Raw genomic sequence first — 26,008 nt, forward strand, 5'->3', positions numbered from 1 at the left:
GTAAATAGGATTTGGGATGAAACATTAAAACTGTTTAGCAGATCTTTTCAAACCATTTCAAACTTTTCTTATGTTGGTTTATAATATAACCAGACATGCTTGTAAATGGCCACACCTGCTCATTTCTCTGGGGATGGCCTGATCTCTGCCTTTCCTAACAAAGAAAGGATGAGAGAAAAAAAAAATCAGCCTTTCTTGTTGCAAAACAGAGTGGAAAGTCAAAATCTTTCTCAAGTTTGTCCCATCTGGTCAGATTAAATCTTTGATCACCCTGGGGACCACATTTATGTTTGGTGTCCACCAACGTTTCAGAACAGCTCAAAATACACAGGTAGTGAGCAAAACATGAATTGTTAAGCACGGAACACCCGACATAAACAAAAGTGCATTGGCTTCGGATTTCTGTGGCTAGTCAGAATGTAGGAAGTGGTCAGCAAAGAAAGACATAAACATCTTTGATATTTTCTGCCTTCTGCCTGGTGTCTTCATCAGCTGCCTTGCTAGCAATAAACTGTACATAGCTTGAAAATATTTTTTCATGAGCCTATCTCACAAAAAGTATCAAATCACTTGTCTTAAAGAAGCAGCTATTGGCTTACGATCTATGGCACTGATGGACTAATGAGAGAAGACAGAATGAAAACAGAAATAGCCCAAAGTCTAACACTGGAAGAATCACAAACAATGTCTTCACAAAGCTGCCTCCTTTAAAGAAAAAAAAAAAAAAAACCAAACAAAAAAAGCCAACTCAAATTCACAATAAAATGAGGTTGTGTGGCTGTAAAATGGAAAACATCTCCTTAAACCTAGGAGGTATTTTTAAAGAAATGTTAGCTAGCAATTTTTTAATTTTTTTTTTTTTTTTTAAATATAATCTATGTTGTTCTGGAAAACCTACAATTCACTTGGTACAGTATTTCTGGTGTGAAGAACGCTAGCTGTATAAAAGCAATCCATTGATAATTTAATTCCTTGTGTCATTGTGAAACGGAGAAACTCTTAAGTTTACTGAATGAAAAAAAACCATATATCTGAAAAAAAGAAAGGCTGACTAAGTAATATCACCTTGTGCTACATCCAAGGCCTCTTGCTGGTTGTCTGGCTGCTCTTTTGTAGGCAAAAAGGAGCTGAACGCTCTCTGGCTCCTTAGATCTGGCCCAACAAATGCACTGCCAGTCATGCACATGGATCCAGCTTAAAACCCAGTGTGAGCCTAAAAGAAGCTAGTCAAACTGGCACCTACTCATGCAGAAGGAGATAGATTTGTCATGACAGGCTGATTATTCAATGTAAAGAAACAGTTTAGCTTTTCTAATCTGGTACAAATACATCTTTCTCAGAGAAAAAAGTAAAAGGTCTACCAGTTCAAGTATTTAAAGTAAAGAAACCAACAAAAAAAATTGTAACGTCAAAGTGAACCATAGGTATTTGTGCTGGAGCATTCTGCAAAACAGCCCTGCAGTTCTATTCAGATAAATAAGATTTAACCCGTTTAACCCTTCAGGAGCCATACATCTACACGGCGATCAAGGCAAGCATTTCTATTTCACACTGCACTTGGCTCTACGGCAAGTTTTAAGGGCAGGCTGAAATATCTAATTCCAAATACGCTTTCTGTTTTCCTCCTCTTCTCGCTCGCCTGCACCGATACGGAGAGCGAGGCACTCTCCCAGCAAACAATGCGAGGGCAGCCTTGCCTACCCACGGGGCTCCCAAGAAAGATCATCGAGAAAGTTGATCTCAACCAAAAGCAACGACAAAGCCCTCCCCTAACTTCTTCCCTGGAATTTTCCCTGCTTAGGCAAGTTTGCCCTCTCCCTCATCTGGGAGGTATAATTGACAACAATCACCTAAGGCATCGGGATGCAGAAGCTCGTTTCGCCTGTCACCATGATTGTCAATGCCATTGGCATTACCCACAAACAGGGTCCCAAGCACGCAGGTTGAGAAATATTCTGAAACAGCAGTGCCATCATGCAGACAGGGCATAACGTCCCACCTGAGATCAATAGTCTACAGATGGTATTTTCTGTGCCTTTCCGCAGCCGAGTTACAGACAGAAGTTAAAGCAGCTGCTTACTCATCATAGGAGTCAACATTCATCGAGCTCCACTTAAGGGATTTTCTCTTGTGTAAACTTGACTTTATAATTTAAAAAAAAAAGAAAAAAAAAAGTGGTGTTATGAAACAAAGACTTTTGGCAAGTGTATGGGATGCGTAAGCTGGAGAGCAGCATCTTTCAGACTGCCATCCTGGGAAGCTTCCTTCTCAGGCGGGTAACCCCGCGCTGAAAGAGGAGGACGTGCCCTCCTGAGGAATGCTCCCGGTTCACTCCCAGCCGAACAAAGCGGAGCAGGCTGCAGGGCGCCTCTGAAAGTTGGTTCTCCCCCCGCCTCTTCTCTTAAATTTCGGGGGAGGGCGGCGGGATCCCAGTCCACTTGCATGTGATGAGAACGGATAGAACAAGTGCAAACCCTATGCCTCCCTTGATCCTGTTTTGCTGGGTTTTTTGAAAATGTCCTGCAAACGGCTGGCAGCTTGTTTTTAATGGAAAATACCAATCGCCTAGGATCTATACCTAGCCTTTTGCCAATAATGAGAAAACTTCACCTTCTGTCCCCAGCAATTCTTAGGAAATCTTTTGCTGTTATTCCTACAAATCCAATTACAGATTGTTGAGTAGCTAGTGGAGTAAGCTTATTGAGGAGTGTCACATCACTAAGTCGTGCGTATGTGTTTCAGTTTGTAATGTGGTCTGAGCCGCTGTAGAGGTGTCAACTTAAAATGCAAGTAAGTAGCAGAACAGGGCTAATCCCAGCCACTACTCCCCTGCAGCCAAATTGTAGCGCAATGAATGACAGTGGAAATGCAAAGATGCCACTGTGCTTATCACACACAGCCAGATGGTGGACCTGGATCAATGCACACATGCCACGATCAATGCATTTGATAAAGAATTAAGAAGAAAACTGTACATGTTATCAAAGAACTTGTACATGGCATAATTATGATTCTGCATGTGCTTACTGATGATATTGGAGACTCAGAGGCAGGTGATAATGAAACTGATAGGAAGAAATAGCTTAAAGGCTACAGCATATGGCCTCAGCACTAAGAAATCTTGTCAAATAGTTCAGAAAGCTTTTTTAACTGTTATTACAGGCTGCTCATAGTGCAAGCTGGTGGCAACGTTTTAATTTTTTTTTTTAAACCTGAAATGTCAAAAAGTTACAAAAGCTGTACTTTTCAGAATGGTTCAGAAAATAATTAAGACAATATTGTGTTTTAAACATGGCAAAAACTACAGGTAGAGAGAGAGCTCACAATTTTTTTGGGGGGTGGTGGTTGGGCATTTTTTAAAATACATAATTCCATGTTCCCTGAATAAATATATTTAGGCTTTAAGGAGGCTTGTGGCAGTTTAAGGAATGCATCTGGGTAGCAATTTGCATTTGGCATGCCAATTTCTACAGATACAGTTTCAATATTATTTCTCATCAAATGCAGAGTATTTCCCTGTTACCAATTGTGCTCTGTCAGCTGCACTACAGGCACCTCGGAAGTGAAAGAAAGTAATTAAAAATTTGTGGAAAATAAAGTCTAAAGTAATAAAAAAAGCATATACATTTATAATACATAAAAGGTACCTAAAATACAAATTCTCATGCTCCAGTTGATAGATGAGCTGTCTAATCAACGCCTGGACGTAACATAAGTGCTCTCATTAGTGTGAAGACCTTCAGGCTAAATAAGACTAAATCCCTTAAAAATTGCTTCTGCAATAGAAAAATCCCCCTTACCATTTTCCTCTGCCTAAATCATATCAATTAAAAAGAGAGAGAGGGAGGGAGGCAGGCATTTTCACATGACTTTGTTTTAACTGACACTCAAAAAGCTACCTTCTGAATCCAGTTTAAAATGTTTCAGCAAAAAAGTTCATTAGCAATCAAAGAAACAAAAAAAAATCACGCTGAGTTTAGTTTCTCTTTCACTTTAAAGCTGGATCTTTAATCAGCACTAAGGCATATAATGTCCATTGAACCTTTTACCTTATTTTTTTTCAACCCCAAATATTTAATCAACATTGCAGTTTTACATTAGATTACAAAATTTATCAGAACGACCTCCAGAAGAGTGAGGCACGTATTTCACTTGCAGCGGGCCGAGGAGGCCTCCCCCCCCCACTCCTCCCCCGAATTTCAATTTGTCCTGACAAACCATTGGGTATTAAATTCTAAAGGCATGCAGAGTGCATAAAGAACTGATGGCTTGATTAGCTCTTGTGGTGCAATTGAAGGAGCTGTCTCTCTCCCCGCTTCTCCATTTTGAGAAACACTTTGATCTCCGTTCAAGTCAATTCATGAACATCAACTGACAAGACTGCATGAAACACCCCAATGGTTAGGCCCAAACTCGTAGCAAACTATTTGGTTTCATTAAGGCTTCAGGAGAAGTGACCAGTGACAGTCCTTTCATTCAGGAGCCAACAGGCAAGTGACTATTTAAACTTTTAACGTGCACAATGTACCGCTGAAGGCCGCTACACCTATAGTCAGTCACTCAAGTATGAATGCCTTTACCTACTATTTTGTGACATGTGAACTACTAAGTGCAGCTGCAGTCTCATTAATGCATTCGCCCAGATTCGTTTGCAGGACTAAAGGGATGATTCGCAGAATTTCTGGTGGGAGAAACGACTGTATCTTCAAAGGAAGGTAGAATAGCAGGTGCTATATAAAAGCCAGCTATTAAAAGAAAAGATTGTGTTTTTAAATGCAGTAATTTGCTAAACCTTTGCATGAATGGAGCAGGAATATTGTCTGCTCTGGCTGAAAATACAAAAGATCTTGAATCACATCACCCGCAAAACGCAGGGTATTCGGTCAGGTTTCGAGCTTTGCTACAGTAAACGATTTACACATCCCTTTCCCTCTTTTTTAGTTGCCCTCTCCAAAGAGTCCCACTTCAAAGAGTTCATTTTTGCACCAGTTCCTGTCAATGCAGGTCAGAAACACTAAAGTGGAAAGCGGCTGCAGTGCCGTGGCACAAAGAGTCTCCGCGGCTGAAATCAAACAAAGCCCAATTAAACTAATCATAACGTCCCAGTGCACACAAGGAAGCTCACCTGGTATTTCTGGACTTCTTGTGTGAATTCCCAACTCTACTCGGTACTCGGTACTATAATTACCCTGACCAAAATACTGTGAAATTACTGCTCTGATCTACTAATGGCTGCAAAAAATCAAGCCGTTGTGGTTTCATGCCAAGGGGCCGTAGCAAGGTGGCGCAATGCTTTCTGACAGAGACGACAACTTCTAAAAACTCAAAGGGAAAATTAACGGGATGTGGTTTATGTTGCCAAGGACTGTTCATTAATTACCAATTTAATCACTGCTGGAGGCATGACATTACAAAAATCTGGCTGAAAGTTCTAATAGATTATGAAGACCACCTAAGAAGAGTGACCAAGAAATGTACAAAACAATTAATACTGTTTCACTGCTATCAAAGACACTCAGATTATTTTACATCAAGTGAAGCAAAAGAATTAGTAGCTTCACAGTGCCACCACTAGGAACTGTAAATACAATGGCACACAATTAGTAATGCACATGTGACTTTTCGTTCAAGGCATATATCCTTGGGAAAGCCAGAACATGATAAGGAGAACAAAAGAAACATTTTTAAATGAAATGAATAAAGATTTTAACTCTACCCTTGTGCATGCTGAGCAATAACAGAATAGGCAATGCAAAATACAGCTCTAAGTAATGGCGATATCATCCTGGGATTCACGACAGCGCGTACTGAACATCCACACAGAAAACGTCCACAATTATTAGCAGCGATAGAAAAAGAGCATTCCAGATGCTAAGAAACCCAGGTCTCGCTTCATACACAAAGAGAGAACACTGAAACACTGAGACTTTTTTTTTTTTTAATAAAAAACAGCTAGAAGATGTTTAAGTTTTTGAACTAATGTTTTTCAGACAATTTTAAAATTCAGTTGATAAATTGACAGCCTATTTTCTGTGGGCGTGCAACTTAACGTTACGGCTGCAGACTATGCAGCACCTTGAATTTACATCCACGCAACAAATAATCGCGTATTGATATATTTAGGCCGTATGCTTAAGTGGTGTAAATAGATACAGCTTATGGAAATAACAGCAATTAAACTCAGTGGAGAATCTCAAGCATTTATATCTGAAACTCAAACTATGTAAAATTTGTCTTGCATTATCAAAGGTTACACACACTTCATTCATGAAATCCCTCCTGGTATAAAACTGACAGTGCCTACTAATTCTTCTTCGAAATGAGTTTACTTGCACTAATTGATTTATTTTCCCAGCTACGTCAGGGAGTTGTCTATAGCAGTATTTTTGTACAGTGAAATATCACAACTTCATAGTAAGAAAGTGCTTAAACAGATCAATATGAAGTCAAAAGATGTAGAACCTTCTTGGAAAGTTACAGATTATTTTTATTTTTCATGTATTGAGTAACATTAAATAAAACAACTTGTTTGTTCTCGCCATCAAGGAAATGAGATCAGGCTATCTCAACCTTAGCATGTCGTTATAAAGAAGTAAATATCAGTTCAGTTGTGTTTTTGAAGTGTTCAGTCAGCAGGTCTAACCTTCATTTAAAGAAAAGTATATTGTTAAAACAGCTATAAAACTTGGAATGCTCATGAAATGTTAATACTATACAGCATAGTCTTATCAGCTTAAACCATATTTAACCACTTTATAGTGGCATACAGACAAGACATATAAATGAACAGCAGGGAATAAGTTACCAAAGCTCAGGGATTACCAAAATAATGTTCAATCTTTTTACCAATTAGATGGTAACTGCTTCTTTGTAATCTCAGGAAGATCTAGTGATCGTATCTAAATCTGGTCACAATTATCAGCAGGACAGACTAGTCTTTTTTCAATCAATATTTTCCAATTAATATTAAAAGACCAAGGTTGCCATCTGCAAAGTCCTACACCTCAATAAAATAATGTTAGATGTTTAATTAATAAAGATCAGCTTTTCTCTCTTTGTTTCTTAAGAAAAACAAGATAGGAATAACTCAGGAGTGTTTCCCTACATTAATTAACATTACTGTCCCAGACACAGACATTTATTTTCCAACTGAGCAGATTACAAATAAATAAATAAATAAATAAATAAATAATTAAAAAATCCACTGATGAGCTAGCTCCCTTTCCTAAAGCAAGAGAAGTAGGGATTCTGGTTTCATGTAGAAATAAAAATTACTGAATAAAGCCATCCAGTGCTCATTTTCAAGAGCCTGTGAAAATATTTGGAGGAAAGGATACTTTCAACACTAAATTGAGTTTAAGGCATCTTTCAATCAAATCAAAATACCCTGGTTTTGTTGTCTACTGTGTATTTGCATTCTGTACCATTTCTGGTCATGTTGACTAGCATTTATGTTTTGGTCCCATATTAGGGCAGAACAGTTAGAAGCTTATTAGCTCAGAAGGGTATCAGATTATTGCAGGACATAATAAATGAGACCATTTATTAAAGCTTTTTTTTTTTCTGAGCATTTAAAACAATGCTTTATTTTTATTTTACTGCAGCTGGCATATCCCATATCTGTGCAAATGTATGCAATCAAAATTAAAATAAGAGTATACAAACTCATATTTGAGTTTTGTCACTTTCTGAAGGTTTTCTAAAAAGACTTCAATTTCCACTAGTCCACTGTGGATGCAAAAAAAGTTACCGTCTTGCACTCAAATATTTATGAAAATGAATAGTAATGGGCAAAACAGATTGACACCTGAAGTAGAAAGAGCTTATTAAATATGAATTAGATACAGCTGCAACAAGTCCTTTGAGCAAAAGAGTAACAAAAAGCAATATTCTGAGCAGAAAGAAACAATCTTATGGCAGAGCCTGTTCCTGCTGCCCTCTGTATACAGACAGTTTGCATTTTTGGAGGTAACAGCTTTTTGGTGAGGTACTTCGTATCTGCAAATTCTACTACAAAAGCTGAATATAGACCTCGCTGCTCTTTCAAACCTATTTTTATTAATATATTTAGGCAGCAATGGCTGTCAGTCAACTTCAATAAATACGAAATAATGGTAGCAGAGATAAGTAAAACCAAATCTTTCTCTGTACAGAAAGCAGGCTAGCAACAGTTGCATTTACTCACAGCAGCAGCATCAGATTGCTGTCTGAAAACACCCCTTCAGTTTACACTAAGTTCGTCTTAAATACTTATTGTATAAATTGAGTCTCTCACAATTTTTTGTGTAGTCATCCTCAGAACGCCACTATGAAGAAACAATTACTATTTTCCTATCTCATGAGAGGCAAAAGACAGAGTGATTTCCTCCAGGTAATGAACTCCTGCATCCCAGAACCTATGCTAGATGCTAAATATGCAAAATTTTTGGCTGAATCCATATGAGGGGCTCAGTCCTGACCCTAAATTCACCAAGGAGGCATTCTTAGCTCACGCAAAACCCAAACAACTTCAGAAACATTTCCTGGCCTGTGTTAGGAAGAAAAGCATATCCTTTGCCAGACAAGCACGATTTTTCATGACTTCCATGCTATATGGCGTTCTCTGCTAAAACTGTCTACCTTGCAAAAAAACAAACCACAAGAATTTGACACCTAATGTAGGAGATGCCAGAAATAAAACTACTGAGCACAATCTTGATTTTTATCCCACTTGGTATCCTTTAGAATAGAGCCTTGTTGTGGCACCGCCTTTTACTTTTACTGTCCCCTGATCTGAACTCTACCCCATGGTGTTCAATACTTGAGTTTTTTTTCACTGGTCAATATGTAGGCCCATCAATACATCGCACCATTCTTTACTCCACAATATTCAAATCCCGCTTTGTGGGCAGAATTATTAATTTCTTCAAGGGCTTTTCTACAGTGCGCATCACTATGGTATTTAAGTGCCTCAAAAGCATTTATCACACTCCCTTCTCACAACACCCTGTGGTGGTGTTATTACTCCGTTCTTTGGATGAGAACTGAGATGGAGAGATCCAGCTAAAAGGGTCTAACACTGGGTGCTCACTCTGGGAAGCCTATTACCTGGGCTTTTTTTTTCAGTATACTAAGCTTTATGCAGCACTTTATGTGTCTCAAGCACAGCTCCACCTGATTTCCCTGACAGACTCGGATGCTCAGTACAGCTGCAAATCAAACTTTCGCCTCAAACAGCAATCCAGAAAAGAAGGATACTCAATTAATGACCACTTGGAGGAAGTCTGGTTCAAAAGACTTAGCAGTACTGAACAGGAACTCTGAGGCAAAGGCAGCACTACATTTAATTCTTTCAAGCACCTTAACTGTGACGTCATCCTTCTGCTCCTTGCAACCTCTGCTTCATTTGCCGCACACCTTCCAATTTCTGCAAGCAAAAGGACAGAGGTCCTCTGGACAAACAGCCTTCTACATCACCTCAATTCTCTGAGCTAAATGAGACACAATTGCTTTGGGGAAAATATTATGTGATCACATAATTAAAGACTGCATCATAATGCATACACACAAAGAAGGTTAATTAAAGTTGCCTGTGCATTTCTTAACTCCTAATTCCATTCTCTGTAATCAGGCTGATTCCATAACCATAGCCATTTGAGTTTACAGAGTAAACGACAGCAGCAGTAAATTTGCATTCTTCATGTGGACCAGTCATTAAAAGAGAATAAGACAAACATTTTGCCACCGGCCTTTGCAGGTATTTGCTGACTCCACATTCTGCAAGTGCAGGTTCCCTGCTGGAAAGACCTAATTTAGCCCTGTGACTCTTGAATATTTCCCACCAGCTGTGGTCCCCTCTAGCTTGTCACTTTGCCAGTTAGGTTGCACAGACCAGCTCCAGTCTCCTCCCCTTTCCAACACCTCATTCCAGCCAAGCTGCTGCTGCTAACAACCATCACTACAGGTTGATATTTCACAGCATCTGGTGGGAGTAGATATGTCGCTTCTAGCCCTGTGATATTCATCATGAGAAAAGGTGAGTTAAATAAAAATGAGTAAGCTAATAAAAAGGCTCTCCTGGTTAAAAGCTAAGTGACTACAGCTGCTATACCAGATTGGAAATGACAGAAGCATCTCATAAAAGAGTCACTACATGCACACCTACATCAAGAAAGCAAGCAGAAAGGCTGAGCTGTTTATAAATCTACCATAGAGAAAGGGATCCATGAGCGGATCAGTAACTGTTCACAGAGCTCTTAAGCTAATTCTTCCCATCTCCAAAAGGCTGCATCAATTTTAAGGACATATCTGTGATCCTCCCAAACCACGAGCCTGTTTTCAAGGAGTTTCTGATCAATGCGGTCTCTTCTTAGACTTCAAATACCCGCCTACAGGCTTACACACCTCCATATGTGCTGGCATCCATACAGCTAGAAGATTGAAGGGTTCTGAGAAGCACCAAAAGAGCAGACCTAACAGTGAAAAAACTTCCAGCATGCAGCAAGTAGGGAAGAAATGGGAGAAAAGTAAAGGGGCTAATATGATACAAACAGAGAAAGCAACCAGAGAATGATGGGACTAAATCAGGTGGGTCAAACAAGAATGGAAGATGATGAGGCAGAAGGCAAAGAGGGAAGAAAGAGCAAAGAGAGCAGGTATTAAGAAAGAAATTTCAAAAGGAGAAGGAGGAGATCTGAAATGGCCAGGGGAGACAGCTGAAATACAGTCTGAAACAGAGGAAAGAACAAGAAGACACAAACTAAAGAGGAGGAACAGGATACAGATTCAGATGCAATGAAAAATACATTATTCAGAGGAAAATGGGATTGAGTTAACAGGTATATGAGCAAATTCAGCCCCTCAACCTTCTGCTTCCACAACTTCAGAAATTTCTAAGTCAAAAAGAGAAAAAAAAAAAAAAGTAAAGCAAGTAAGAATACTGACATAGGCCTAACTCCAGAGAACAAATGTGGGAAGATGGAAGCACATTGCAGCAAGAAAGACAACTCAAGAAAAAGAGGCAAACAGCCAAGAGAATGGACATGTCATGGGAAAACACCCAGTACTTCATGAGAGGCCAGTTAACGGTCAATAAAGAGACAACAGAGATTTTTTTAAAAGGGGCGGGGAGGGGCAGGGAAAAGCAAGCCCAGAGTGTATGACTACTGAAAAAAAAAAATCCAGAATATTGGTACTAGCAGAGGAAGGGTAAGGCTTAGGCTGAAGAAGGTCTAAGGTATTTGCTCAGTGCTTAGAGGAGAAATAAGAGCACTGTTTTATTCAAAAAAGACTTTTACCAAAACAAATCAGGTAAACACATACCAAGTAACCTGTATTTATGACCATGGAACAGACTTGGAAATTTCCTCCCTTTTGTTGACCTCAAGCAGCAATACAACCCTATGCACTGTATTATTGTTCTCCCTTGTTGACTAAGAAAACAGCAATTCATAGTTCTCATATGACAAATGTAAAGTGGTAACAGCAAGGCCTACAAAACAAGCTCTGCAAAAGTAAGGAATGACTCTGCAGGCTTAGCTTAGCTGGGCTGACAGATTTTCTGAGCATGCTCTCAAAGACTGGGCTGCTTAAAGCTCTTTTCATGAAGGTATCAAAAAAGGTGCAACTGCAAACTTCAAGAGTTACTTTTGAAAAGTATTGACCCTGGACTATCTCTTCAAAGTTTTCTTATTTAAAATTAATCTTCCTAATTTAAACCATTTTCTTTTGAATCCCTCTCAATCCTTCCCAAAAATGAGCCTAGTCCAATTCCCCCTACTAAATGCTCATTCTCATTACCACAACTCTCATTTGGATAACACGCTGCTACACATTACCGCACACTGACACTTACAACACTGCTTTGAGTCAAAGTTCTTATTGTTAACCTTAATGACCAGAAAACACTGAACAGAAACAATTTCCTAACAATCAAATAAGCAATGACCTGTGGTAAACTGACACAACTACATCAAATGGAAATGTCTCATCTCCATGAAGATCAAACATGTTAAAGAAAACCAGAAATCCATGTAATTTATCTTATCTCTATATATGTTGATGCATACATGCATCCTCATTCAGAACATACACATGTATGGATATGTGTATAACATACATACATGTTATATACAGCTTTATAAAATATCTATCAACTTTATATAATATACAAACTAGGAATACTCTACCAGCCTCCATTAGACCCCTCCCTTTCACAATGCATGTTTCCCACTGAATTGCATTAGGAGAATGTTGAGCTTGGTTAAGTCAAGCACTCAAATGTTATGAAACGTTGAAATTACGCTAGCTGTACAACCTTGCACTGTTTCTCATTTCACAAGTCTTTAATTGCACAACCTATACTTATTTTTTTCCCCTACAGGATACTCATCATTTTCAGTGGCCATGACTGACAACGTACAGTGAATTAACAATCATTCAATATCTCACTTTACCCTCATCACTCACTGTCTGTCCTGCATCTTGTTCAAAATACACTATTTAAACTTTTCTCTGAACACAGAACACAGAAGTTCTACCAGGACACTTCTGTGGCACTCTTCACATCATATTTCAGAGTTTCCAAATTAAATTTCCACAACACCTTTCTGAGCTGAGGAGCTTTTGTTATTCTTATGTTACAGTCAACTCAAGTCAAGAGTGCCCACTACCTGTTTGCTCAGGATTTCAGAGGGGCCTGGACCATTTGTTCACTGAATGGTTCTCCTTGACTTAGCTACAGCTGAGTGCATTCAAAGGTTCCAGAAATCACTCCCCAAGAATCTTGAGCTGGAAATCAGAAATCAAGGAATCCACCACCTCGAGTATGTTGGGTTGAAGGTATCTTCCCAACATTGTAAGGAGCTTCTGATGGAGGCAACAAGAAACTTTGGCTCTGCAGAGTGGTCCTAGAAGACCGCACTTCCCTTTCCCGCATCTCTCTAACTCTCTTTTCAGCTACTGTAACAAATGAAATAAGGTCCCACGGGCAATCTGTCTGCTCGCATGCCCTATCCTTCAGATGATTTTCATGGCCTAGACACAGTCTTCTTTTTTGTCTAACTTCACATTGCCATCTACCTCCTTGCCATCTGTCTGGGGCATCTCTCCTCTGCATGCCACTGGGGTGGCTCCTTTTCCTCCTGTTTGGATTTCATCAGCAGCAGCTTGAGTTTTGCTTTCCAGTGCTATGATCTGCACCAGCATGGGCCCCGATCCTTAGGGGAGCAACAGTAAGAGACACTCTTGCTGTGCTGTGTCTATATAGACAATTTTTACTCACGCTTATGAACTTTTCCGAACTTCAAGGCTCTCTGACAAGATTGTGCTATTAACACAACTTTGTTTTGAACAGATTTTTCAAGGGGATGGAACCTTCTTCCCATAAGACATTTTTTAACATAGATAAAACAATGCTTTATCCACCCTAATGCAGAGAAACAGTTGAATAGGGGTTGTTTTAAGTAAAAATAAAGATAAATATTACCCTGAGGCAGAGAGTTGATGGGGAAAATTTCAGGTCACACAATGAAATACTAGCAAAGTTGTAAAACCTTTGAAAATAGGAATTTGTAATAGAAAATGTGGGGCAACTTCTATTACAGTTATTCCTGCCTGAGTAGTTGCCTATAGTATTCCTCCTCTAATACTGTTTGCTTTAGGAAAAAAAAAAAAACTTAAAAAAAATTAAAAGTGAAATATATACTTATCTAGGAAAAACTTAAATACAAAGCAATAAAAAAATTGGCTATATATCATTATGTTATCATTACACAAATAAGACTTGTCTGCATATATGAATATATTTTGAAGAAAAAAGTGTCATCTGGGGAGAGGAATTGTTAAGGGAAAAAAACCTACAGGATGGATCCAAGAGAGTTAAGAGAATGAAACGAGGCATGTAAATCACTGTCTTCATTTTTTGATTGTGTGATTACGTAAAAAGCAGAATCTGCCCCTCAGGACTACGCTCTGAAAGATGTGAATCAGTAAAAATTCAAGCCTTTCTCTGTATCAGTATTTTTCAGTTACATTTACATTCTCAGTTGCCAGTGCAGTCTCTAATGTGCAATAGCTAGAATCACAAAACCCGCATTGCGAAGGTTTGCATAAAAATTAATTAGCTTTCGTCTCCAGAGAGTATGCATCCTTCCAGGTCACCACAGAGGCCACTGGAGGTGCAACCAAAGCTGCTTCAACACTGGAGCTCATTCCCCAGCTCCACTTTCCCATCTCACCAGCATAATCAACTTTGGTGATAAAAAGGAATTGTTCCATCAACTCTTTTACAAGACTGTCACAAGCAGCCTCATTCACTGCAACAACACTTACGAAGCAGCAAGTAGTTGACATCACAGGCTCAGGGAATGCATTTACATTAACTGAAAAAAGAGAAGTAATCAAAAATAGCATAAATTACTCCACTATCATTTAACAAGTAACTTTAGTTGTTTTGAAGTACCAATCAAAGAAGGTGCTCCCAGACCTCTGTGTCCAGTGAAGTCTAAGGCACCTTTCTGTTGGCCGTAACAGCAGCAGAAACAGGCTTGAAAAGTGAACCAAGGGCACATGACACCTCAGAGCACCAGGAGATTCAGCATGGAAAAGAAATATTCTGCAAGGACATGCCCCCCACAAAGCATATGCACATACTTTACATTTTAACTATGTAAACTGCCACACTGGCCAATATTTCTTACATCATTCAGCTGCTTATTGCGGGCTGGGATGATCGTATTGGTTAGTTGCTTATTCCCTGCCTTTAAAGCTGCATCTCTTCTTGCTTGCTCTAGCAGAACTCTTGCTCGTTCTTTAAGTTCTTCCTGTCTTGACAACATTCGTTGCTTAAAAATAAAGAAATATAATTAACAGCAAGCCAACCTCAGGGTATTTAACATTTATACAGTACTTAATAGCCAGCAGCCTTCCTATATAATAAAGGTCAAGAGTCACATGGATTACAGCTTCATGAGGTGACAGAACATAGTATAGAAATGAAAAGTAAAGATGATCAAAATGTAAAATTAAAAAAAGTCACAGGCCTTTATAATGTAAATAAGAGTTCTCTCCTCTCCCCTTAAAATTTAATTTCTATCAACATTTAATGCCTTTAAACTGCAATTGTGGAAAAAAAATAATTGGCTTCATGGAAGCTATGTTAAATGTATATGTGTTTACTTATTTACTTTAATATGTATGCAAATACAATGCTTCGTTGGCTACTTATATGGGTATCGCTCATTTATAACTTAAATTGAACACAACGAGACTGGGTACAAGGCAAAAACCCTGCAAAAACATCTGCTTCTGCTTCATTTATGAATATCCACATGGAAGTCCCTTCTTCACACACATGACCAATTATATTACAGACTAGAAATAACAGAAGAGGGGCTTCTGCAGAGGCAACACAAGCTCCCATGCATATATACTTCCAAGCGCTGACTTCTTAGTCAAGGTCAACTGTAAAGACTCTGGGAACACGTGTCTCTAGAGAGACATGAGCTAGAGTCGGGATGGATGTTGCAGGTTATGCTCCTGTAACAACCATGTGGAAACTGAGATGGTTGACTCTAATCTACAACTGAATGCTCAAGATTGAGGCTCACATCTGAGTTTTTTTACCATGTGAAAATACACAGACGATTCACAACAGAGACCCCTTTTTAAAGTCATGTCTTCCTTTTTCTTGGCTTATGACATCCTTGCATATGCAAATCTTGGTAGAGAAGACATCCTGTTTCCCTCTGCTCTACTATTCTGTATGGGCCAAGTGGCTCTCATCCAGTATACCAAGATCATGATGAAGAGAAACTTCATGAGACTTCACTGATCAAATGAAAGTAGCTGGCTATGGAACTAGTATTTGGCCACTATAACCCATCTATAGACCACTTCCCTCACAATGAAATGAATCTTTATGGCACTTATTCTGGAAAAAAACAAAAATATTTGAAGCAATCCGCACTACCAAAAGACTGGCTATATTCTTTTCTTATCAGACTCAATGGCACAAAGACAAACAAAGCCAAAACTCAAGAAAGCTCTTCACAGAATTAAAATGCCTCTTTGGTGTTTTTGTAAGCAAGGGCTGATAACATTTTCAACATATTTTTGTGATTATATGTTCTACTGGTAACACTCAGCATTTATATAACATTCAACTTTCATCCTCACAATAAATCCGTAAGGAAGGTGGGCATATACTTTTTATCTTTATAGAAAGGAAAATTGTATTGTGGTTAAGTAATGAGCTTGAGGCCACTCAAGGAACAGCATAACTTGATACTCTGGAGTTTCCACCTCACCATCGGGGCTATGTTCACAAGTCTGGGTGGTTCTCAGACAAGATTTTGAAATATGTTTGGTATATTTTAAGGTATTCAAAATGTCACATATTTGGAATATGGATCAACAAATTGGTAAGTTTTTTCCCAACTTTTGCTTCAGTATGCAATACTCAGAAGAATGGTGGCAAAAGCCTTGAAGCCACCTTTGAGCTGGTTGAGAATACAATGTTACTTCCTTTAATTGGAGAGAGATTGGGAAGATTAACAGTAGAGCAATTCTTACAAATGAATTTTTCATGTAATGGTTCTTTTTCAGCACCACCTACTTTCAGTCAAAGCATTTGACGGAATAAAAGAGTCAATAGGCGCAACAATAAAAATACACTGCCCACCTGGGTATTTATACTGAAGATATGATGTAAATTACAAACATAAAGAAAGAACTTGAAGAGCATCTCCATCCTGACTTACAGGCATACAGAAAGTTTTTATTTCTTACCTGGGCTGTTTTTGCAGTTTGATCTGCATGATTTAAAGCCATTCTGGCATAATTCTCAGAATCAGATTCAGTTTGCCTTGGAGAAGCATGCGGTTTCTTTGCAAGATCCATATCCTTGTTATAGGAGTATCCGAGCTTAGAAGTGGGAGATAAACTCGGCTTTGTGACAGGTGAACCAGGATCTGCTCTTGTGCTCTCTGAGGATCCTATACATTCTAGCTTTTCTTGCTCTGAGAAACCAATGGTACTCTCTGAGCTCTGGTGTCTCTTCTTGTCGTTATCTTCAGAAGCAACTGTGGGAGATGCGTCCTCTTTTTGATCACTGACATGTGCCAAGTCGCTCAAGTCGAAAGTGTCAGCTATCAGTAATTTCTTCCTTCCCGACGTAGGCTGTGCTTGTGTTGTATCCGTACTGTTACACTTCCCAATGTCTTCTGATGCAGAAGTCCTTCCAGAGCTCTGCTGGGATTTTTGTGGATCTGTGTCACTTCGAGTCCTGCGAGAAGAAGGGGAAGCTGTGCTTGGGCTTAAATGATCATCAGGAGTCTGATGCTCGCTCTCAGATTCGCCAACACCGCTGTCATTTACAAATACGGAGTCATCCTGAGAAGCAAAGTCTGCCAAAGCACTGTCTGGCGGATGCAGCTCGGGCTCTCGGTTCAGGTCGTTCAGCTCTGCATAGAATTTTTCCTGGTCGACAGAACTGTTTGTGTCCGTTTCATAGTTACCCACTTTATACGTGCTTTTACTACTGTTCTCCTCTATTTGAACCACGTTTAATTCCTGGCCACAGAAATGCGCCCTTATTTGATAGAGATAGGTCATAACAGTCAGTTTGTCAGGTATCGCTAATAAAACCATGTCAGAAGGTTCCAGCAATCGCGATATTCCTAAGCTGGCAAACCCATCATATGCCTTTAAAAACAGACAAAATAAAGTTTACAATGCAGCAGGTTTTTACGTATCATAACATTTCAAGAATGCAAGTGGAAGTTTCAGTCAAAATAAGTAAGCTGAAACCATACCCAGTATTACAGGAACAGTATGGGTTCAACTCTATTACTTATTATTCTTTTGGCTTTATTACAGTAGTTACTATTGCTTGTTGCACAATCCAACACCCAGCTCATGGATTTTTCCTGATGGCTTCTAGGTATCTTCCAGGATATATTCATAGCAATGCCAACTGAGAGAACATGACCAGTAAAGTCACTCCAGTGGCATTCTTTTAAATATTTTTTAACATACTTCATTAACATACTAAAATCTTTAGTTATTCAGAATTATGCCACTTTCATGAGTAAAAAGCTGTTCGCAAAACTGCAACTGAAAAGCCCTTCCGTTTGCACTAAGAAAAACTACCAATATCTGAAATGGTTCTCACTCAAGTAGCAGGAAACAAGCAAATTAAAAAAGTGTAAGAGTTGGACCAGAAAAAAAGCAACTAAGGATGGCTTTTTAAGATAAGGAACAAAGATATAAGAAACACGACACTAATCCATCTTGGGCTTTATCACTCGTGATCAACCTTCTCCCTTCTACTGGTCATGTAATTGCGGTGATTTGTGTTGATGAAAAACTATGTCCAGATAGCCAAAAAGAGCACCACCACAGATTACTTGATACAAGACATAAATCACATTAATCCAGCAAAGAAATGCATTTAAAAAAAAAAAGTGTTGATGCTAAATTTATAAGAGAGAGAAAGTGAATTTCATTCTCACTTTCACTGCTGAAAGCTAAACAGTTTGCAAGCCTCCCACTTTGTGAGGCCACATTGTCTTCTTTCTGCTGGTCCTTTAAGAGAGTGAGCTCAGTGCATCAGGTTTTTCTAGTTTTGAAGAATTAAAGCCGTTTCTCAATTTACAATTAATTATTACTATCCTGGATTAACCCTGGAAGACAATATTGTGTTTCAAGGAAGCCTTTAAAAAGGGCTCCTGTTAGCGTAGATACATTCAGTTAAAGCACTCGGCCTTCTTCCCCAGTAATTCCGCAGCTCCTTTTCACCCTCTTCTGAGGGGTCTAAAATGTTCACAGGTGTTCCTACACTACTTTGAACAAAAATGGATGCTAAATTTAAGACATGGATGAGAACCAGTCCTTTTGCAAGGAAACAATAATACACATCGCTGGCTTCTACTCTACCCCAGTTCTACACTATTTCCTTTATTTATACAGTTTTAGAAGGCTAGAAGAAACTAAGAAAAGACAAATTAATTATGATTCTTTTTTTGTCCTCTTGGTTCCCATACTAGTAAATGTTCAACCGTGAGGTAGAACGTGGGTCTGACACGGCCAGCTCCTAGCAGACTCAATCATTTCACTTGCTCTAAGAAAAGGAGGCGAGAAAAGGAGGCGCTCTCATTCTGTTCTCACTGCAATGTGCTGAAGTCATTCCCTACCTGAAGGTCAAACAGCTTTAATTTCAGACACTTTTCAAACTCTGAGAGCTGGAATTTATCTTCTTGAAATTTTGTATGCTTCCCTTCATGCTCAGGTATAACTAACCACAGCATTTTTGGTGAAGTAGTTTTTATATCTCTATAACAAATGATTTATGAGAATTTATGTAGGCATAGAAATTATCTGAGTAATTTATTCTTAAGCCCTTCTGGCTCTCCCTGCGCAAAATGGTTTGGCCTAAAATCATTGTGGGTCTTTATGGGGTATCATTGCTTGGGAAGGTTTATTATGAGAGATTGTTATGCTGTTTATAAAAGCAGAGCTGTGCTTAGATATAGGAGCAGCAGTGGAAAACAGGAATGTTGTATCTGCTGATGCAAAGCTCCAGAGGGAGCAGAACAGCAGGAAAATGATGGGTGGGAGGGAACGGAAAGAACTCAGACAGTGGACTGACAGCTGTCATTTACCTGGTCTTTGGACACAGAGCTGGAGGGGAAGGATCAGGCTGGATATGGAGGAGGGGGAGACAAGAGAGGTGGAACCGAACAGACATGAGGAGCACAGAGAACGGAGAGTTAAAGGAGAGCAGTGCAGGGATTTGGGCGGGCAGCCTGAGCCATGGCAGGTACCGGGAAGGATGAATGCTCATACACCAGCAGGAAACAGGCTGGGTATGAAAGCATAGCAAGCCAGCTGCGTTGTCCTGTGGACCAAAGGTAACACCAGGATTTGCTGTTTGATTAAGCGGGTCAGTGCTGATTCAGTGCCACAAATAAACTGTTACCCCACGCAGGAGGTAGTGGGAGTTCCCATCCAAAGAATGAAAGGACCTAAGGATGGGCTTAGCAGCCCATGGCAGCCAAAGTCCATAGACATGACTTGACCTGAACTCTTTTATACTCTTAATTTCTTATTTATATGCTAATAAAACTAAATCCTAGGAATATCTCCCAGGATCTGTAAAATGAAGGTGGGGACAGTGTTTCAGAGTTGTTAGGAAAAGCACTGGCTTAGAATGGGTAATGCTACAGCAGGACTGAATGTGGAATAATGGATATTCTCCACAGCTGCAATCGCTTTTTACCGTCTGCTCGGTTCTTCTGGTGACGCTTGGGACTAACCACAACAGTTTCCCACTGATGCCAGATATTACTTCCCATCCCCTCTCCTTCTTATTTTGGATGATACACAGCCTTGCTTCTTTGCTTTTAAAGCAAAGTAGATATCGGCACGCAAATGTTTACAGTCTATAAACAGCAATTACTCTGCATGTGTTCACCTAGCAGCGTGTGATGGGTTCTCCCTTTACTGTTAGAAAAGCTGGGAGCTTCTTGATATTCCAGGTGATTTATAAATGCCTAGTGTTTCTAACTAGTTTGTAACATGGTATTAACAGACTACATTTTCCAAGTCAAATTAAGTTTGTTAAACAGAGGCATAACTAAGCCTTGGTTCTGCAAATGTTTATGTGCATGTCCAACTATGCTCCTGCGTGACCCTACAGAGGTCAACAAGCAACTCCTACAGATACAATTAAAAACATGCTTATGATTTTGTGGAATCAAATAGCAGATGTAAGCATCAATGCCTGTTATAAAAATATGGCTGTCAGCTTAAAGGTAAGGATTTTTTTCCATTTTGACTCAATGCTATCCTTGTAATTCTGACTTCTTCTATTTAAATGTATATTCTAAAAGGATTCCTTCGTTGTAATTTGTCAAAACAATTGAGTTCAAATGTATTGAGAAATTCAGCAGAAACAGTAAAAAACTGGAGGAAAAAAAAGAAAAAAAAAATGGCAAAAATTGAAAGTGCCAATCAAACATCCAGAAGTTATATTACTATTTCCACACAATAATCCCTCAAATGAAACAAGCTTCTCTAGACAATCAAGTAATTAAAACAAGTTCATTATTAGAACCATACTGTTGTGCCCTCCCACTTTTTGTTCTTTCATCCCCTCCAAGCTCCAGCCAAGTGTAGGTTAGTAGCTTACATTTTTAAAGTGCAGAACATGTTATTAGCAATATGAAAAAAATTATATTCTTGATAAGGGACTATACTGCCAGCATGCTGTAATTTTAACAAATTTTTCATTATTATTTACTAACAATCAAATGGACATAGTAAAAAACTAGTTGGTTAATGTTATTGGGAAAGCTATATGGATAGTTAGATATATATGACATTTAAGTAGAGCCACAACTCTTTGGATCAGCTGGGAAGGTATGTGTGTAGTGTTTTTAATTTTCTCAAAGACAATCCTGGTTTCTCTTTTGTTCCTCATAGAAATTTGAATTTGCAATAAGCACAATGCACCAAAAATATATCTGAATTCTGACTGATACTAACGTAATCTGGAGTAGTCGCTTGGGGTTTTGGGTGGGTTTTTTTAAAAAGATATAATTATACTGTGGAAATTGAAATACATATATACACACACATATGTATGTATGTTCAAGGACACTAAACCTATTTACCTATGAAGTTTTTATTTTTTTTTCTTTTTAAATTTACTGACAAGTTGATTGACAGACATCAATTGGGATCCATCAGCACAAGTACCACAGGCACTATTCCAACCATTTCCCAACTAGCTATCACACTGACATATTGGCCAAGATCAGATGTCACAGGTAAATACCCTTTTTTATTCAGCATCAGTGGCAGTACCGATTTGGTAAATGACTGGTGTGCGTTATAAAGAAACTCTGATGATGTGCTCTCTGTAACAGTGCATTTCAACGTGCAATTATACACAGTAATTGCACGGAAATAATTGTCTCTTAAGATTTCTTCTTTTTTATTAAAATACAAAGAAGTTCATGCACTTCTAAAAGATACACCCTTATGGGTTAATCTTTAATCTATGGTCACAATCACCTCTTACCTCCTTTCTGGGGGAAGGGAGGGAGAGAAGGGGAAAAAAAAAAAAAAAAAAAAAAGAGATGCTGCAGACAAAGAAAATTGTCCTATTCATCCATAGATGTTATTTTAATTGGTTAGGAGGAATCATTGTCAAATGTGTTACATATCTGCATCAAATTTATAGGCAGCCATTGTTGCCAGAGCTGCATTCACTCCAAGCAAGGGCACATAGGGTTATCAGGCAGAACTGTGTGAGACCAGGAAATAAATCTGCAGGAAGCAACTGAGATACTCAATGTAGCTGTCAGGCGAAGGCTTGCGAAGTGATGAAAGAAAAAAACTGCACAATAACAACAATCATTACTTCTTCAATCCTGGAAACTATATCCTTTTAGAGAGACGGGCTAAGAAGTTCACCGTTTGCCATCACAGTTTCATAAAGAAAAGATGGCCGATTGTACTGCTAGCATTTTTAATTAATAATCTATTCTTTCTTTTTTATAATCTGGCTTAATTAGCCCAGACGCTGAACAAAACTTGACGTACAAAAACATATGGTCACAGAAAACACTGTGACGTCACAGATAATCCACTTAGGTCATCATAAGACCCCGTATTATTATGAAAAAGATATCACTGGACTCATTAGATAACAGCAGCTCAGAGATTTGTCATTATTTATAACACTTAAGTAACTCCCTGGCTAACACATAAGTGTGCAGGCACATTAACATATAATTACCCTAAACACAAATTAATTTTAATAAAGCACTTTCAGAAATTCCACATATCTACAATTCAATATTCTTTAGTTATATGTGGCATATAATATTGAAGCCAATTAATTTATTCAAAGTATATTTTCATACCTTCATCTCAATTAAATTTAGTACTTTTAAAGTACTATGAAAATAAAATCACAGCACTGAGAAGCCAGCTACTTAAAAACAATTTTCAGATGATCTTCAGGAACAATTTTATTATTGGTGACTCACATTAAAATTATTGTTTCTAAACACATCCCTAGGACCCAACCGAAGCTTGTAACATGCCTAAATAGTGAGGAGAAATAAAAAGTATTCTGGTCATTCCCAAACCGAGTTCCTGCTTTTTCCAGAGAAACTTTTACACCTTTGCATCACAAAGGTACAAAGAGCTGTTTAAAACAGCTGCTCAGAAAAATGCTATAAACTATTTTGCTAATATTTGAGTTTATTTGCAAAGTATTGTCTCAACACTTTTTATCCTAAACTTTCCATGTTGTGTATACCACTTCACTCAGCTGGTGCAGTATAAAAGTAGGTGCAAAATTTCATCTTTAAAAATATAAAAATCACCATCAAAGCATCATGAACCTTGACTGATACACAGAGCCCCGCTAAAGCAACAGAAATTAGTCTCGCGTACAACAATCCAAATGCAGTTACGTTTTTAATTTTTTTAGTTATGTGGCTGATTGGAAAAATCAGAGGAGTGATCACAGAAGGCCGGCCAGCCCTTTCCTCTGCCTTCACAGCTAATGTAGGCCATAAAAATATTAAACTCTAATGCCAGCCTTGCACTTGTTGTGAATGTTAAAGACCATGACAAACTAGAGTCAATAATGCATCCGATTTGAACCACAGGAGGTTGAATACCTTCTGTGAGCCGCAGTTATGACCTTACAAAACAACTGCACTTTCCCAAAATTAATAAAAACCTGCAGTGAAGCCAAAATTGAAGCTATGTATTTTTTTTTTTCCTGGCAGTTCTTACCTTTTTGTTGTTCTCTTTAATATCTTGAGGATTCAGGGACTTGTAGTCACTGAGGGAGAAAATGGCACAGTGGGTATGTACAGTATTTGATAAAAGCAGCAGTTTTAAAACAAACTGAATCTAAAAATTTGACATACAATAATATCATACAGTAACTAGCAATTTCACAGCAATTCAATCAACAAAACTAATAGTGTGGAAAATTAAAGGAATAAATAAATAAATAAATAAACAAACACTGATTACATGTTTCATTGCCTGAAGCTTTCCATCTAAAAAAGAAGTTAAGGCAGGGACTAGAGGCCGGCCTTGACAACCAAATTTACCAGGAGGTAATCCGTCCTTGTCAGCGTACAAAGAGCTTATTCCTCTCATCTCATTTCAACACCGGCACAATTTTCATAATCATCTTGAAGTCAGTTCTTTGTATAAGATTAAGAAGAAGAAAAACAAATCACAGAGAGGGGAGAAACAATTGTTTATGTAACGAGGGAGAGCAAAGAGGTCATAAAGTTTGAGCATTCAAAAATCTGTTTTCTTACAAAGGATGGTACCTGCTTGAAAGAAAAGGGTGAAAACAGTTCAACACCTGAAATGAGCAGGGATTTGGTTTTTACGTAAACTTAAATATTATATATTTCTATGACAGTTAGCTTATTCAGGCAAAGAGTATACAACTTACATTAGGTCTGGTCTAAAGTGATGTAGTATTGCACAAAAGGATAAACCGTTTCTCCACGATGTAGTAAAATTGGTGATTTTCACTCCCCTATAGTTTTTTGTAACTTCTTTGCACCACACAAGCAGTGACTGACTAGCGTTTGGCTTTCTCCCCAAAACAGGACTTGGAATTGGGCTTGGCTGCAGGAAAAAAAAAAAAAAAGAAAAGAAAAGAAAAAGAAAAGAAGAGAAGAAGATAAAAGAATTTAATGGAAGACGAGAATTAACATTAATTGACCTAACTAGATGATCTGTATCCTTTGATGTGAGTTTAGGTCCTTCACAGCTGTCAGTTTACAATGACTGTAACTTGCAAAAGACACAAATCTCAAGTTATTATCTCCAGTCATTGCCCTTGGCACTTGTCTCCAAAGGATGTAGATATACGAGATTCCAGTTCTACGTAGGAGAACAGACCAAGAATTGTACCAGTGGAAACAATAGTCAAGGCATAGTCCTGCACACCCTGTGATGCACACCCTTGAAAAGACTTCCCAAAATGCAGCCATGGAAAAGCATCCCCACGAGCCCATTTGCTTTTCATGAAAATAACACTGCGACTGGAGGGGCAGAGTTTCCCACCATGACTTGCAATCTACCATTGCAGCGTGGGGACCAAAGTCACTGCTTTTACGACATCCAATTAATGCGTTCATCTCGTATACGCTCCAGCAAAAAGTTTTCAGCTGCACTCTTCCTGTTTGAGCATGCAATTGCATACAGGTAATTACGGCACAGCGTTTATTATCTGCCACTTCCAATCATATCCAAAGAGCTTTCTCCTCCAGGCTTTAGTTTTCCTACATGTAAAGGAAATTTTGGCCATAAATCATTATCAGAGGGTGGTTTCTAAAAAGTATTACTAGCTAACAATGACCGTTTCCCAAAAGGGCATTTTGACACTTTTACTAACACTTTTGTTAGCACAAACCAAGAATTAAAATGGAATAAAATATTTCAGACATTTAGCATTTGTCAGACTGTCTGCTGTTTCTTGAATTCAGCAGAGAACTTACCAATTGCAGCTAATGTTTTCAAGAAATTTGCATTCATTTTACCAGAAAAACTTGTCACTTCTTAGATGTAATTAAACAGACAGAATTTGACTGACATAAATACAAAGTCTGAATTATAGGGAAAGAACTGAGCCCACTTATTTTTTTCAATGTAATATAATTAGAAGTCTATACACACAACAAACATGCTGTTTATGCACCTTCTAGCTAGAGAGTTCCCAAATTAAGATAAAAACAGAGCAAGTAATTTACTCTATCACAGCCACTTAAGTTTAACAAGGAAATCCTTTTGCCCACGTCACCTGTTTGTGAAAGACCAACGATGCCCCCACTTGACTGAAGTATGTCAGTGCTAAGCAATCAGCTGCTAGCTACCAACTGATTTATGTTTTCACTGCTTCTGGGGAAGAAAGTTTACAGAACCAGGAAAGTAATTTTTCATTTACCAGGACAATCAGCCCTAAAAAGCTGTTTTA

The 26,008-nt window shown here is 38.5% G+C and overlaps 1 protein-coding gene across 9 annotated transcripts in view; it reads right to left on the minus strand.

Moving 5' to 3' along the window:
• EHBP1 (EH domain binding protein 1) overlaps positions 1-26,008 on the minus strand; it is a 230,576-nt gene that overhangs the window by 57,822 nt on the left and 146,746 nt on the right. For all 9 annotated transcript variants that reach the window (XM_086744807.1, XM_086744802.1, XM_086744806.1 and 6 more), the window contains 4 exons: positions 24,479-24,657; positions 23,797-23,845; positions 16,768-17,682; positions 14,679-14,822 (listed from right to left, as the gene is read on the minus strand). In XM_086744807.1, the coding sequence (XP_086600933.1) occupies positions 14,679-14,822; positions 16,768-17,682; positions 23,797-23,845; positions 24,479-24,657 (1,287 nt within the window). The remainder of the gene's footprint in view (positions 1-14,678; positions 14,823-16,767; positions 17,683-23,796; positions 23,846-24,478; positions 24,658-26,008) is intronic.

Source organism: Chlamydotis macqueenii, chromosome 3, assembly GCF_036417535.1.
Source record: "Chlamydotis macqueenii isolate bChlMac1 chromosome 3, bChlMac1.mat, whole genome shotgun sequence".
In the NCBI taxonomy this organism is placed as follows: Eukaryota; Metazoa; Chordata; class Aves; order Otidiformes; family Otididae; genus Chlamydotis; species Chlamydotis macqueenii.